Source organism: Amia ocellicauda, chromosome 6, assembly GCF_036373705.1.
Source record: "Amia ocellicauda isolate fAmiCal2 chromosome 6, fAmiCal2.hap1, whole genome shotgun sequence".
Classification (NCBI taxonomy): Eukaryota; Metazoa; Chordata; class Actinopteri; order Amiiformes; family Amiidae; genus Amia; species Amia ocellicauda.
In genome coordinates, this window is record NC_089855.1 from 45,401,321 (window position 1) to 45,416,216 (window position 14,896).

The following is a 14,896-nucleotide window of genomic DNA, read 5'->3' on the forward strand; positions in this document are numbered from 1 at the left end:
TGATGGACTCTGTGACAACAAGTCAATGCCCGTGATCAGTGTCTCTGTCCAGTCCAGTATTCCTCTCTCCCCCTCTTTCTCTGTCTCTCCCTGTCTCTCTCTCCCCCTCTGTCTACTCCCCCTTTTTAGAGAACAGAAGCCTACAGTGAAGCCACAGAGATCACAGTTTTCACTGCAGGGGCTTTTCCTCGTCTTGGCTGTTGACCAGACAGACTCGCCCTGAAGATCCCATCAGCGCCCACACAGCTGCCAGAGCAGCAGAGCGGTTTGTCTTACCAACCAGATGAGATCAGTAATCAGTGTTGATCGCAGTCCAGTCCAGTCCGGTACAGCAGGGCCTGCAGCTCTGGGGGGGGAGAGGGGGTGGGATCACAAAGAGACACGCCCCTTCCAGTGTTGCACTCCCTAGAGACCTGTAACAGAGTCTCGTATGAAGCATCTCTCGTTCGTTATCGTGTTTTAAATGCAAAATGGAAAGATGATGTCTACTGTCTCTGTTCACACCTGTAGTGCTGTCTTCTTTCAATACTAGTTTCAGGGGCAATTTGGAGCAAAAAATATATGTATTTGAACTTGGGTTCATGTACACACATACTCACTTACACAGTTACACTCACACACACACACACACACGTTGCTTGCATGCTTACAAGTTCTGTCCTCCTTCATCATGCAGCCTAGACAAAGAGGTCATATATGCTGGACACAATACCAAGCACAAAAGGGATTCTGCTCCCAACACAGAAGCAGCTGGTTTAGTGGTGTAGGTCAGGGCTCATACAAGTCAGGGCTTTATATATGTGTGTGTAGATTTATATATATAAATATATATATATATATATATGGTGTGATGTATACAGTCCAGTACAGTACAGCAGGGTCTCCAGCCCTGGTCCTGGAGAGACACAGTCCAGTCCAGTAGTGGAGCAGGCCTTGAGACTCCCTTGCAAAAGCATGTCTGTGTTTCAGTTGTCTGTAAGAGTCTAAAGAAACAGTCACACACACTCGCACCCATGCACAAAGTCACAAATGCACAAGCTCATACACATGCACACACTATACAGCATCTGTGTGACTGTCTCTCTTTGCCCCTCTCCTTTACACTCTGTCAATCGGTCTTGATGTGAAATATTTATTCTCCGGCTTCTTCATCTGTTTGTCATTAATAAATAATAATAATAATAATAATAATAATAATAATAATAATAATAATAATAATAATAATAAGGGCTATGGAGAGATTTATTTGGACCCTGATAGCCATCAATACCTGATCAATACCATAATCAATGGACAGAGGAAATTGAGACCAGGGGTGTAGGTAGAGAATGTGAGTGTGAGTGAGTGTGTGTGTGTGTGTGTGAGAGAGAGAATTTGTGTGTATGAATATGACTGATAGTGACTGTTTAAGTGAGTGAATGTGTGTGTGAGTGAAAGTGACAGTGTGAGTGGGAGTGTCAGTATATGTTGTGTATTTATTAGAAATGGGAGAGGCGATAATGATCAGAATTCAGCTTAAGCAATCAGCTCAGCCTAATGACTTTGGGCAAGAAACGCCACTCTAATCAAGGAGAGACAATAACATTGACAGAATTTATTTATTTATTTGTTTGTTAATTAATGTATTTATTTAATATTCAAATTCTGGATAATTGTATTCAAGTCAGGGAAATGCATTTTAATGTATTAATTAATCAATGTATTTAGTCATTCCCATTAAGCAGAAACACTAACCAATCAAAATTAGCAATAAACTGCAATTTTACCCAAAAGAAACTGATTTTTATTTTTAATGATTATTAATTACTAAATAAGGGCTAGAATATAATTGTATGCATTGTTTTTTATTATTATTATTATTATTATTATTATTATTATTATTGTTCCCAGAATAGGAGGAGAGAACTATATAAATGTATATAAATAAATGACCCAAAATATCATACAGGGGATAATTTCATACAAATGATGGCAAATCAATTTGATGTATTGACTGATTGATTGACTGATGGATTGATTTTGTTGTTGTCAGATATTTTAATTTTTTCCATAGTATTGAATGGCAATTGTACCTATATTACAGTGCCCATGTTCCCCACTCTCTCCTTCAGTCACCATAATGTAATCTCCCTCTCTTTGCGGATCGATACAGAGCACCGATTTCTTCATTGATCTTTTCATTTTCAACCATGTGTGGTAAGACATCTGTGCAGCAAAGTAATGGAGTTTGAAATTCAAGTTCAGGAGGAGGGCAACCCCAGCCTCGCACCTGCGCTCCACCTTCCCAAGCAGAAGTATCTGCCAACAAATGCACTTTCCCAGCATCTCCTGTGATGCCTCTCGCACACCCCTGACTCAGCCCCCTGCCGCACGTCATTGGCTCATTCCACCCGCTGAGGCGTGGGGTTCCAATTGCCTCATCCTCATTGGCCAGGTCATCGTTCTCTTAGTCAAGCAAATCTTAGCTAAAATCATCTCTTATTTACTTGTATACGTCTATTGGGGTTGTCCTCACTCCTGAAAACTGTAACATATTGGTAGTTGTAGTGTAATTAATTACAAATAAAGAAAATTATTGAATTTAGATATATCTAATCAAAAATGCATACTTTGTAATGGCTATTTGTATTTGGGAAAGAGTCATTATTTATTATTATTATTATTCAGAAGAAAAGTTTGAAATATGTATTTTCAAGCATCTACTTATGTATTTCTGTATTTATCTGTTTGTTTACTTATTTATTTTTGGATGGGAATCTAACTTGCTGTTCTTTGTATAACTTGATAAAAAATAAATATTATAAGAAATGATTTTGTCTGTCTGTTCGTGTGAGTGTTTGTGTTTGTCTGAGTGTGTCTCTGTGAATGTGCGAATGCCCTCTCTCTGAATATACTGATTGATTTTAGGATAGAGAGAGGAGGCTGGAGGGTGTAGCAGTCTGGCTCAGCAGTGGGGGGTTTGGATGCACAGTGGCAGAGTACATCCATTAACATCCCCCGCCACTCCTCCCTTTTCTCCTCTCATCTCCTACAGTATAGTGAAACACACTATCACTTCCGCTGTCTGACAGTGATATTGACTGACTGACTGAATTACTGACTGACAGCCAGTCCCTCAGTGTATCAGAGTTATTGAGTTGCCACCACTTCCTGCAGGTTGTAATGACGGCTCCAGTCTACTGTCGCCACCTGGTGAACAAACAGCTCCACATGTGAAAGGACCTATTACTATTACACTATATAACACAATTTTTGTTCCTGGGTAGTAAGTGTTATTTCTTAATTGCTTATGCCTCAAAAGTATAGAAAATTGCTATTATTCCCCACAAACTTTGCTTTTGTGACCAGGACAGTGATATTTTGAAATTTACCCATTTTCAATGAGAAAACGGGCTAATTTGTGTCTTTTCGTTCACATATAGTGTAAATACAGTATAATCGTGAATCTTGAAAAACTTCTCACTTATAAATCTTTAGTAGTAATTTTTGTATTACTTTAGTTTAAATACATGATCATTTGGATTCATATGTTGTTATTTTCTGACTTAATGTGAATGAAAAGACACCCGTTTTCTCATTATAAATAGGTACATTTCAAAATATCACTGTCCTGGTCACAAAAGCAAAGTTTGTAGGGAATAATAGCCATTTCTATACTTTTGAGGCATAAGCAATTAGGAAATAACACATACTACCCAGGAACAAAACAAAAAAAAAGAAAACATTTACACTGTGTTATTACTATTGCTACTATTAGCCATGGCCTGTGTTGTAGTATTGCTACTCCAGTGTTCGTACATCCAGGATTTCTGACTGACACGCCCTTACCCACAAACACAGAAACCAGCGACACTCAAGAGTTCCATTTTTATACAGAAATCAATTGCACAGTCAGTTGCAGTGAGTAGGGTCCCCTGGCTGCAACAGTACAGCCTCCATATAGGACAGCTGGGCTGGGGGGAGAATGGCTTGGCAGATGTGTACAATCACCAGGCAGAACTGAAACTAAACAGCAACATAGGAAATTGATTGTACAACAACAACAATAATAGTAGTAATTCATAATAGTAAGAAAGAATAAATCAAAACATCACATCAGGAAAATATTCAGACTAAACAAATCAGTGCTTTACACAAAGAAAATAAATAAATGCAGGAGATGGGATTGGCTGGTCTACTACTCTCTCCGATTGGCCTGCAGAGGGAGGTGGGAGGTGTTGGTTGTTGGCAACATCGATCAAAAAACAGCCCCCCCTTTCCCCCAAAAAAGTAATTGGGGGAAAATATTAAAAATCCACTTGCCTCTAAGTTATGAATCTGTTAATCATGGCTTGTACTGACTGCTTGATTGACAATGACATAACACTGGCCCAAGTCTAGTGCACAGTACTCTAGCACACAACCTCACCAGACTGACACTGAAGCACTAAGTCTTCATCAGTGTGATTGTAAGCGTGAGGGTGTCTCTCTCTATTACATAAACATACCCTCTCTCACATATATACACACACACACTCTCTCTCTCTCTCATACAGAGACAGAGAGGGTGAGTGAGGAAGAGAGAGAGAGAGAGAGAGAGAGAGACTCCACTCAGTACTAGGCAGCAGGGTTGGTAAAGAGACAGATGTGTTACAGATGCATGTGTGACAATGTGCTGGGGGGTAAGGTCTGTGGGGGGGGGGTCTATCTCTGACTGGGGTGACCATTGATAATGTTCCCACCCGGGGGCTGGATGTGGATGGAATCCAGGATGGGCCGCAGAACCTGGCCAAACGGTCTGAGAGAGAGAGAGAGAGAGAGAGAGAGAGAGAGAGAGAGAGAGATTGATAAGATACTGATACTGACACTGATTTTGACAGTGATATTATATTGATACTAACACAATACCGATACTGACACAGGTGTTTTACCGACACGGACACTGATATTATACCGATACCGACACGGATACCATGTTTTACTGATATCGGCTCTGACACTATACGGATACTAAACTGATACGAACACCGATACAGACACTGACACTGGTATTCTACTGATACTACAAACCCAATTCTGAAAAAGTTGGGACAGTATGGAGAATGTTAATAAAATCAAAGAGGAGTGATTTGTAAATGTACTTTGACTTGTATTTAAACAAAAAATATATAAAGACAAGGTATTTGATGTTTTACCTAATCTGCATAGTTTTTTTGAAGGTAAACATTTATTTTGAAATAGATGCATGCAACACGTTCCAAAAAAGTTGGGACAGGGGCAATTTAGGACTAATAGCGATGTGACAAGTTGAAATAAGAAGGTGATGTGAAACAGGTGAGGCAATCGTGTAATCATAGTATATAAGGAGCCTCCAAAAAAGGCCTAGTCCTTCAAAAGCAAGGATGTGTCGAGGCTCGCCAATCTGTCAACAGATGCATCAGCGAATAACCCAACACTTTGAGAACAACATTCCCCCAAGACAATTCAGTAGGATATTGGGCATTTCACCTTCTACATTGCACAATATAATTAAAAGATTCAAGGAATCGGGTCAAATCTCGCTGCGTAAAGGGCAAGGCCGAAAAACAATTCTCTGATCTATGATCCCTCAGACATCACGGTCTTAAAAACCATCATGAGTCTGTAATGGATATCCTGACATGGGCTCGGGAATACTTTGGTAAACCTTTGTCAGTCAACACCATTCACCGCTGCACCCCCAGATGCAAATTAAGAATTTACTATGCAAAGCAGAAGCCATACATCAACACATCAAATACATCAAATAGTTTTTGGACAAAACAGCTGTCGTGTTCTCTGGGCCAAAGAGGAAAAGGACCATCCAAGCTGTTATCAGCGTCAGGTCCAAAAGCCAGTGTCTGTCATGGTATGGGGGTGTGTCAGTGCCCATGGCATTGGTAACTTGCACATCTGTGAAGGCACCATTAATGCAGAAAGATATGTACACATTTTGGAGCAACATATGCTGCCATCCAGACGTCGTCTTTTCCAGGGACGTCCCTGCATTTTCCAGCAGGACAACGCCAAACCACATCCTGCCCGGATTACAAGTGCATGGTTGTGTAAGCAGAGAGTGCAGGTGCTAGCATGGCCTGCCTGCAGTCCTGACCGGTCTCCGATTGAGAATGTGTGGCGCATTATGAAGCGCAAAATAAGGCAAAGAAGGCCCTGTACAGTTGCGCAGCTGAAGAAATGCATAATGGATGAATGGGAGAAAATTCAGCTTGCTAAACTTAACCAACTGGTGTCTTCAGTGCCCAAATGCTTAATAAGTGTTATTAAAAGAAAAGGTGATGTTACACAGTGGTAAACTGTCGACTGTCCCAACTTGGAGTGTGTTGCAGTCATCAGATTTGAAATGAGTGTATATTTAAATAAAAATAAAAAAAATAAAAAAGTAAAACATCAAATAATATGTTAATAATGTTTTTTAATATAGTACAGGGTGAACTGAATTTTGAAATGACTCTTTGTTAGTTTTTTAGCATTTTCCATACTGTCCCAACTTTTTCAGAATTGAGGTTGTATACTGAAACTGACACTGATACCATACAGATACCGACACTGACACAGGTGTTGTACTGATACCAGCACTGACACTATACTGATACTAAACTGATACCAACACTCATACCATACTGATGCCAACACTGATACCGACACTATACTGGTGTTGTACTGATACCGGCACTGAAACTTTTTTTTCCAAATGTTTTGCAAACAGACTGGAATTGGTCCAGAAGATTAACTTGAGATGTTGTATGTAGCTAAATTAGCACATAGCAGAGTCAAAGTCGAGCCTCAAGTGGTTCTCAAACTTTTTTGACCCAGGGACCCCTTTGCCACCCAGATTTTGGCTGAGGACCCCAAAGGTTGACGGGGGTGCTGATGGGAGAATCTTGCGAGAGCGGGGGGATGGGGGGGGGCCATGTTGACGGTACAATTTAGGGAAACGGGGGGTTTGGTTGGGGGTTGACTTCCACATCTCTGATACTAAACTGATACAGACACCGATAACAACACTGACACTATACTGTTCATGACTGTTAGTGATACGGATACCGACACGGATACTGGTGTTGTACGGATACTGACACTGGTGGTGTACTGATAATACACTGAAACTGACACGAATATGTTACTGGGGTTGTACTGATACGGACACTGATATGGACTATAGTGAAACTGACACTGACACTATACCGATAATGACACTGATACTGGCACTTATGTCTGAAGGTCTTTCCAAAGACTGTATTGAGGCCGCCAAGTTGCTTTCAAACCATATGTGTTAAAATGAGTAGAACACAAGAAACGGCACACCTCCTAATGCAGGAGAAGTCAAGATAGTAGACAGAGTTTTCACTTTTTTTTTTCACAGTTTTTTCACTCTTCATTTTCAAATACGTATGATTACTGTCATCATTATTGACATCAATTGATGTTAGTTTACAATAATAAAAAATATTATTATTTTTCTTATTATTTGCATTGTATATAAGTACTACTGTACAGTTACCGATTATTATGAAAGTGCTCTGCATGAACTCGCTAATTGTGATTTAAAAACAAATGTTTAGCAGTAGAGGAATTAATACTCTATATATTTTTTTGGTTTAATGTGACCCTGCAATTTGTATTAGTTTTGTCGTAACTGTCTGTATACATTGACACCTGCAATTAAGAATTCATCAGATTCGGCTGCTAGGTTGTTGATGTTTGTTGTCACGGCAATGCAGCTACAACCTGGAATGTGATTGGGTAGATACAAAAAATATGTCCGATGCAAAGAAAGCAAATAGGACATGGCCTATTTTTGACGCTGTCGGTTTTAGGCAACACGGCCAGTGTGAAAGCTTCCATTGGAAATACAGTATTTAAAAAAAAAAAAAAAAAACCTATTTACATCCAACTTTCGCACCTTGATGCAACAAGTCCTGTGTGAAAAGACCTTCACTCTGCACTGATCTCTGGCTATGTGCGGTTGACGTAGCGACACTCACGTGGAGAGGACCTCAGAGGGTAGGTCAGTGATGTAGGCTGGGATCTTGCGGCCCGTCAGGAACTGGGCCACCTCATTACTGAAAGTGTTACAGTTGTGCTCAAACAGCCGGTAACGATCCCCTCTGTAGAGGGAGAGAGGGAGAGAAGGCGGAGGAAGAAGAGAAGATAAGTCACTGATACTGAACTGATACCGGTGGTGTAACACAGACAAGACACTCATACACTACTGATAGACAGACGGATAGAGAGGGTACACAGACAGAGAGAGAGACATTTAATGTACACCGATCAGCCATAACATTATGACCACCTGCCTAATATTGTGCAGGTCCCCCTTTTGGCACCAAAACAGCCCTGACCTGTCGAGGCATGGACTCCACTAGACCTCTGAAGGTGTGCTGTGGTATCTGGCACCAAGACGTTAGCAGCAGATCCATTAAGTCCTGTAAGTTGCGAGGTGGGGCCTCCATGGATCGGACTTGTTTGTCCAGCACATCCCACAGATGCTTGATTGGATTGAGATCTGGGGAATTTGGAGGCCAAGTCAACAACCTTGAACTTGTGATTCCTCAAACCAGGCCACCTTCTTCCATTGCTCCGTGGTCCAGTTCTGATGCTCACATGCCCATTGTAGGCGCTTTCAGCAGTGGACAGGGGTCAGCATGGGCACCCTGACTGGTCTGCGGCTACGCAGCCCCATACGCAACAAACTGCGATGCACTATGTGTCCTGACACATTTCTATCAGAACCAGCATTCACTTTTTCAGCAATTTGAGCTACAGTAGCTTGTCTGTTGGACCGGACCACACGGGCCAGCCTTCGCTCCCCACGTGCATCAATGAGCCTTGGCCGCTCATGACCCTGTCGCCGGTTTACCGCTTTTCCTTCCTTGGACCACTTTTGATAGGTACTGACCACTGCAGACTGGGAACAACCCACAAGAGCTGCAGTTTTGAAGATGCTCTGATCCAGTCGTCTAGCCATCCCAATTTGGCCCTTGTCAAAGTCGCTCAGATCCTTACGCTTGCCCATTTTTCCTGCTTCTAACACATCAACTTTGAGGACAAAATGTTCACTTGCTGCCTAATATATCCCACCCACTGACAAGTGCCATGATAATGAGATTATCAGTGTTATTCACTTCACTTGTCTGTGGTCATAATGTTATGGCTGATTAGTGTATGTAAATGTTAAATGCTTAATGTGAAATTGTTCCCATTGCCCTGTTCCCAAGCACTGGACCGGTCTGTGAATGCTTTGTCAACACTGATGTCAATTAGTCCTGCCAATAAAGTTTTTTAGAATTGTATTTCATTTTAATTGAGAGAGGAGAGAGAGAGAGACAGTAACTGATACTAATGGTGTGAGACGGAGAAACAGAGTGCAGACCTGTAGCTGGACTCTCCTAGTGAGGACAGGTACTCCATGAAAATCTCCTCGGTCACCTCGGTGCTGCCCAGATCCACCACTGTGTTGGGGGTGCCCAGCATAGTTCCGCCCTGAGAACACACACCATGACGATCAGGTCCGTCTGCACCGCCCACTGCACTACACCACCCCATGCCCAGAACAATGCTAGAATTAGCAGCCCAGTTCAGCCACAGAGAAGCATTATATGGTGTAGAGCAGGCCTCCTCATCAGGCCCGCAAGTGAAAGGCTTTTTTGTTTTCAGGCAAGCAGCAGTGGGAGACGGTTAAAAACACAAAAACAGTGTTTACAGTGTATAGTGTACAGTGGGTAAAGTGTTCAGTGTATAGGGTGCAGTCTGTAAAGTTTACAGGTTACAGTGGGTATAGTCTTACCGGTGGGCAGCTAGAGATACCCTCTGCTCCAAAGAAGAACTCATCCCCATAGACCACAATGGAAGTGTGCCTGAGACAGAGAGACGGTACTGTCACACACTGGACACAGCACTGGATAATATAGACACAGCACATACAGGTCTACAGCACCTACACACACACACACTCACAGCACAGCACCACAACCATACACACATTCACAGCACAGTAAACACACATGTTGTTACTTACCAAATGCCATCAAGCTGTTTGCCTGTAAAATAATACAAAGTTTAGAAACACTGATACAGAAAGCAGTCCGATATATACACTCACCTAAAGGATTATTAGGAACACCTGTTCAATTTCTCATTAATGCAATTATCTAACCAACCAATCACATGGCAGTTGCTTCAATGCATTTAGGGGTGTGGTCCTGGTCAAGACAATCTCCTGAACTCCAAACTGAATGTCTGAATGGGAAAGAAAGGTGATTTAAGCAATTTTGAGCGTGGCATGGTTGTTGGTGCCAGACGGGCCGGTCTGAGTATTTCACAATCTGCTCAGTTACTGGGATTTTCACGCACAACCATTTCTAGGGTTTACAAAGAATGGTGTGAAAAGGGAAAAACATCCAGTATGCGGCAGTCCTGTGGGCGAAAATGCCTTGTTGATGCTAGAGGTCAGAGGAGAATGGGCCGACTGATTCAAGCTGATAGAAGAGCAACTTTGACTGAAATAACCACTCGTTACAACCGAGGTATGCAGCAAAGCATTTGTGAAGCCCCAACACGTACAACCTTGAGGTGGATGGGCTACAACAACAGAAGACCCCACCGGGTACCACTCATCTCCACTACAAATAGGAAAAAGAGGCTACAATTTGCACAAGCTCGCCAAAATTGGACAGTTGAAGACTGGAAAAATGTTGCCTGGTCTGATGAGTCTCGATTTCTGTTGAGACATTCAGATGGTAGAGTCAGAATTTGGCGTAAACAGAATGAGAACATGGATCCATCATGCCTTGTTACCACTGTGCAGGCTGGTGGTGTAATGGTGTGGGGGATGTTTTCTTGGCACACTTTAGGCCCCTTAGTGCCAATTGGGCATCGTTTAAATGCCACGGCCTACCTGAGCATTGTTTCTGACCATGTCCATCCCTTTATGACCACCATGTACCCATCCTCTGATGGCTACTTCCAGCAGGATAATGCACCATGTCACAAAGGTCGAATCATTTCAAATTGGTTTCTTGAACATGACAATGAGTTCACTGTACTAAACTGGCCCCCGCAGTCACCAGATCTCAACCCAATAGAGCATCTTTGGGATGTGGTGGAACGGGAGCTTCGTGCCCTGGATGTGCATCCCACAAATCTCCATCAACTGCAAGATGCTATCCTATCAATATGGGCCAACATTTCTAAAGAATGCTTTCAGCACCTTGTTGAATCAATGCCACGTAGAATTAAGGCAGATCTGAAGGCGAAAGGGGGTCAAACACAGTATTAGTATGGTGTTCCTAATAATCCTTTAGGTGAGTGTACATCATCAACAATATATGATTCACATCACATCACATCACATCACATCACATCACATCACATGATTCACATCATTTTCATACTCATCAAACCATTCAGTGAGCACTCGTGCCCTGTGGATGGGGGCATTGTCATCCTGGAAGAGACCACAACCATCAGGATAGAAATGTTTCAGCATAGGATAAAGGTGATCACTCAGAATAACTTTGTAATGATTTGCAGTGACCCTTCCCTCTAAGTTGAGCAGTCATGCCCCAATAATGACCCCTCTTTCAAAGTCATTGAGATCCTTTCCTCTTGCCATCTTGATCCAAAATCAAGGTCAACTGCACCTGCTCAGCATTTTTATACATGTAACAGAGCATGATAGGATGTTAATTGCTTAATTGTATCATGCAGTACACCTGTTTGGAGGCATCTGCATGTGTTATGTTCCTCCATTCATTTATTCAGGTTTTTCCTTCAATTTGTCACACGTCTGTATATCTCCAATCATTGTGCTGGCACGGTCTTGTTGCAACCATAAGCTCCCTTCTGCTCCTGACTGGCAATGTTTCTTCTGCTCCTGTTTTAATCACCTGACTGTATGGGCTGCTGTAAGATTGATACTCATATTGATATGGATACTGCGCCCCTCTCTGCATACACTCACACTCACATATGTAATGCATTTTACACTGCATTCACTGAATTGTGTAATGCGTTGGAAAATGTTTTTGTGGCAACTGTAAGGGAATAATAATGATCACCATCATCAGTATATATTTTTGACTCTCTAAAATATCGGTAAGGCCTGTGTGTGTTCAGACAGTGGGTGTCAGAATCAGGTAGGGTGTCAGAAAGCTGCTGTATATAAAGATTTCACAAATCGGTCAGGAGTCCAGCTGACTGAACCGAGTTTAGACAGGGAGGGAGAAAGAGAGTGATTGTGTGTGTATCAACATTTGAATGTCTATAGTAAACAAATACACACACCTGTATTAACTCACACGCAAAAAACTCTGCAATATATTTACTTCTACTAGAAGTACTAAATTATAACCTACTCTAATTGTTTATATAGCACCAAAGTATACGATGTACCTAGATTCTGATCATAGCATAACAGTGAATGAATAATAATAAATACATAAATAAACATTGACTCGTTTTAAAAGAGCTCGTTGTGGAGAATTAATTAATTACTATTAATAATATGCTATTTCGAGTTTTCTAGAACAAGACGCTATATTTCCCTTCTTTCCGCTGCCAAACAAAAATGCTTATTCAAGTTTCCTGTATTACCCACCCGACCGCCACTTCAGCTACACGGGTCACGACCGTGAGAACCACACTGACACCGCTACCAAAACGGCAGTCTCGGTTTAACACATGCCTATATGAAATGTCATGATAATTACAGTTTAAATACGAGTTTATAAATGTATGTTTATAAGAAACGTTTGATTCTGGCGACACGATCAATCAATGAACACGGAGCGACTCCGTACTGACCCCCACACGTCTGACACTGACAGCACAAGTGCAAGTCAGTCGTGACCTAGTTTTCTTGTTTTCAAAATAAGCACGACATTTTAAAATAAATTAATAAAACAATATATAAAGTTGTAGCATTTCGTGGTCTGTGAAAGTAAATAGCTATCCCCACATATTTCGACCCTAATGTTAAACGGTAAAGACCACCGTGGCCTACTCGCTATGAAGACCTCCACGGTCTTGCCTGACTCCACACCACCCACCCGGCTCCCGTCTTCCTCGGCAGGCAGCGCCCCTGGCCACCGGGCTCCCTGGCGCCCAGGCGTACTCACCCAACATGATCGGACTTAGCTGACGTGCCATCCCCTTGGACAGGTCATAAATGTAGAGTTTGACAGCGAAGGTGGCGTTGTGTGGATCCATAACGACAGGAATTACTTAGTTTTTTTTATACAATAATAATAATAATAATAATAATAATAATAATAATAATAATAATAATAATGAAAAAGCAGCTCCTTTATTTATTACCAAGTGACGCTCAAGTGTAGCTACGGCGCAGTAGCCGTCAGAATACAAATATGGATGCAAGGTGGATGGAGATAATACGGAAATGAGGCCAACAACACTGAAAAGCAGCAAATCGAAACAAACAAAGCAACAAAAAGAAATAAAAGTCGTGCAGTATGATTGCCTGTGCGAGAGGCGCCAGGCAGTGCGACCGCAGCTCCGGGGCTCCAGTGCAGGACAGCAGCGCCGGCGTCACTGCGTTTCACTCGGACAGCGCGGCGGCAGAAAGCGCAGCATGCACTTCACACGGGCCCGGCAACCGAGATATATTTACACACACAGCGGAGAGGTTACATCACTGTATAAGAGGACGCGAACTGCACATGTAATAGCAGCTAAATAAGAAGGCACACACATAACTGATTCATTCATTCTTTCAATCATCGTCCGTTCATTGACTGATTGATTTATTTCCTTGGCCAATTTACAGTTATAATACAATGGCGTTTTACAGTAAATTACAAAACAAAGGTATTCACAGCTTTTTACAGTGTATTTAAAATAGTATATCATAGTATGGTACAGTATAGTATAGAATAGCATAGTATAGTACAATATAGTATAGCATAGTATAATATAGCATAGTGCATTATTGTATTGTATAGTACAGTATAATATAGCATAGTACAGCATAGCATAGTGCAGTATAGTATAGTATGGCCCCTGCTTTGGTCTTATGACTACTGTACTTTACTGCAAAGCGTTTGCTGGAGAGCCAGAGGTTTATTGTCCGGTTCCTCTCCACACATTACAGTGCAATGCAGTGACAGTTTGTGTTATCTTCATGTCTTGGGTTGTGTTGTGCAGGCTGATGTACCCGGCCCCCAAGTCTTCCCTGCCATCCCCCATGATAAGGCTCCATCAGCGCTGGGCAGTGCAGTCACACTACACTGCCCCTGCCCCACACCCCAGAATCACAGCCAGGCTGGTCATGCACTTCCCTTCCCATGATCCCCCACTGCCTGCACAGCCCCTCTGTCAGGACAAACGTCACACCCAAACGCTCATCCACAAATGGGCGTCCACAGCCATCTCCAGTAAAAGCCACAGAACTTAACCCACTTTAGTTGTGGTAGTTACAGTAGTAGTAACAGTTGTCGTAGCTGTAGTAGATGCCATAGTACTATTTTTTGTAGTAGTGGTAGTAGTAGTGGTGATAGTAGTAGTTGTAGTAGTAGTTGTTGTTATTGTTGTAGTAGCTGTGGTATTAGAAGTAGAATTAGTGGAAGTAGTTGAAGAGGTAGTAGTCGTTGTTACAGTTGTTGTTGTTGTAGTAGTTGTAGTAGTATTAGTTGTAGAAGTAGTAGTTGTAGTGGTAGTAGTAGTTGTGGAGGTGGTAGTAGTGGTGGTAGTAGTGGTGGTAGTTGTTGTGGTGGTTGTAGTAGTGGTAGTAGTAGTTGTTGTGGTAGTAGTAGTAGTAGTGGTAGTAGTTGTGGTGGTGGTTGTAGTAGTCGTAGTAGTAGTTGTTGCGGTTGTAGTAGTGGTAGTGGAAGAAGTTGTTGTGGTTGTAGTAGAGGTA

At 42.0% G+C, this 14,896-nt stretch overlaps 1 protein-coding gene across 2 annotated transcripts; it reads right to left on the reverse strand.

Moving 5' to 3' along the window:
* Positions 1–3,855: 3,855 nt before the first annotated feature.
* LOC136751532 (desumoylating isopeptidase 1) lies at positions 3,856–13,641 on the reverse strand. Of its 2 annotated transcripts, XM_066707219.1 has the most exons (7): positions 13,140–13,641; positions 10,040–10,061; positions 9,809–9,878; positions 9,395–9,504; positions 8,004–8,126; positions 4,722–4,777; positions 3,856–4,005 (listed from the first exon to the last, which is right to left on the reverse strand). In XM_066707219.1, exons 1-7 carry the CDS (start codon positions 13,228–13,230, stop codon positions 3,869–3,871), a joined length of 609 nt encoding a protein of 202 aa, XP_066563316.1. In that variant the 5' UTR covers positions 13,231–13,641; the 3' UTR covers positions 3,856–3,868. The 2 variants fall into 2 exon arrangements, with proteins under 2 accessions (XP_066563316.1, XP_066563317.1); XM_066707220.1 differs by having other exon boundaries at positions 3,856–4,777; positions 13,140–13,639.
* Between the last annotated feature and the right edge of the window lie 1,255 nt (positions 13,642–14,896).

Coding starts and splice junctions, on each gene's coding strand:
- LOC136751532 (XM_066707219.1), bottom strand. CDS start 13,230: ATGGATCCACACAACGCCACCTTCGCTGTCAAACTCTACATTTATGAC. Junction 8,127..9,394: donor CTAGGAGAGTCCAGCTACAG/GTCTGCACTCTG, acceptor CTCCCTCTACAG/AGGGGATCGTTACCGGCTGT. Junction 4,006..4,721: donor CATCCACATCCAGCCCCCGG/GTGGGAACATTA, acceptor GTTGCTGTTTAG/TTTCAGTTCTGCCTGGTGAT.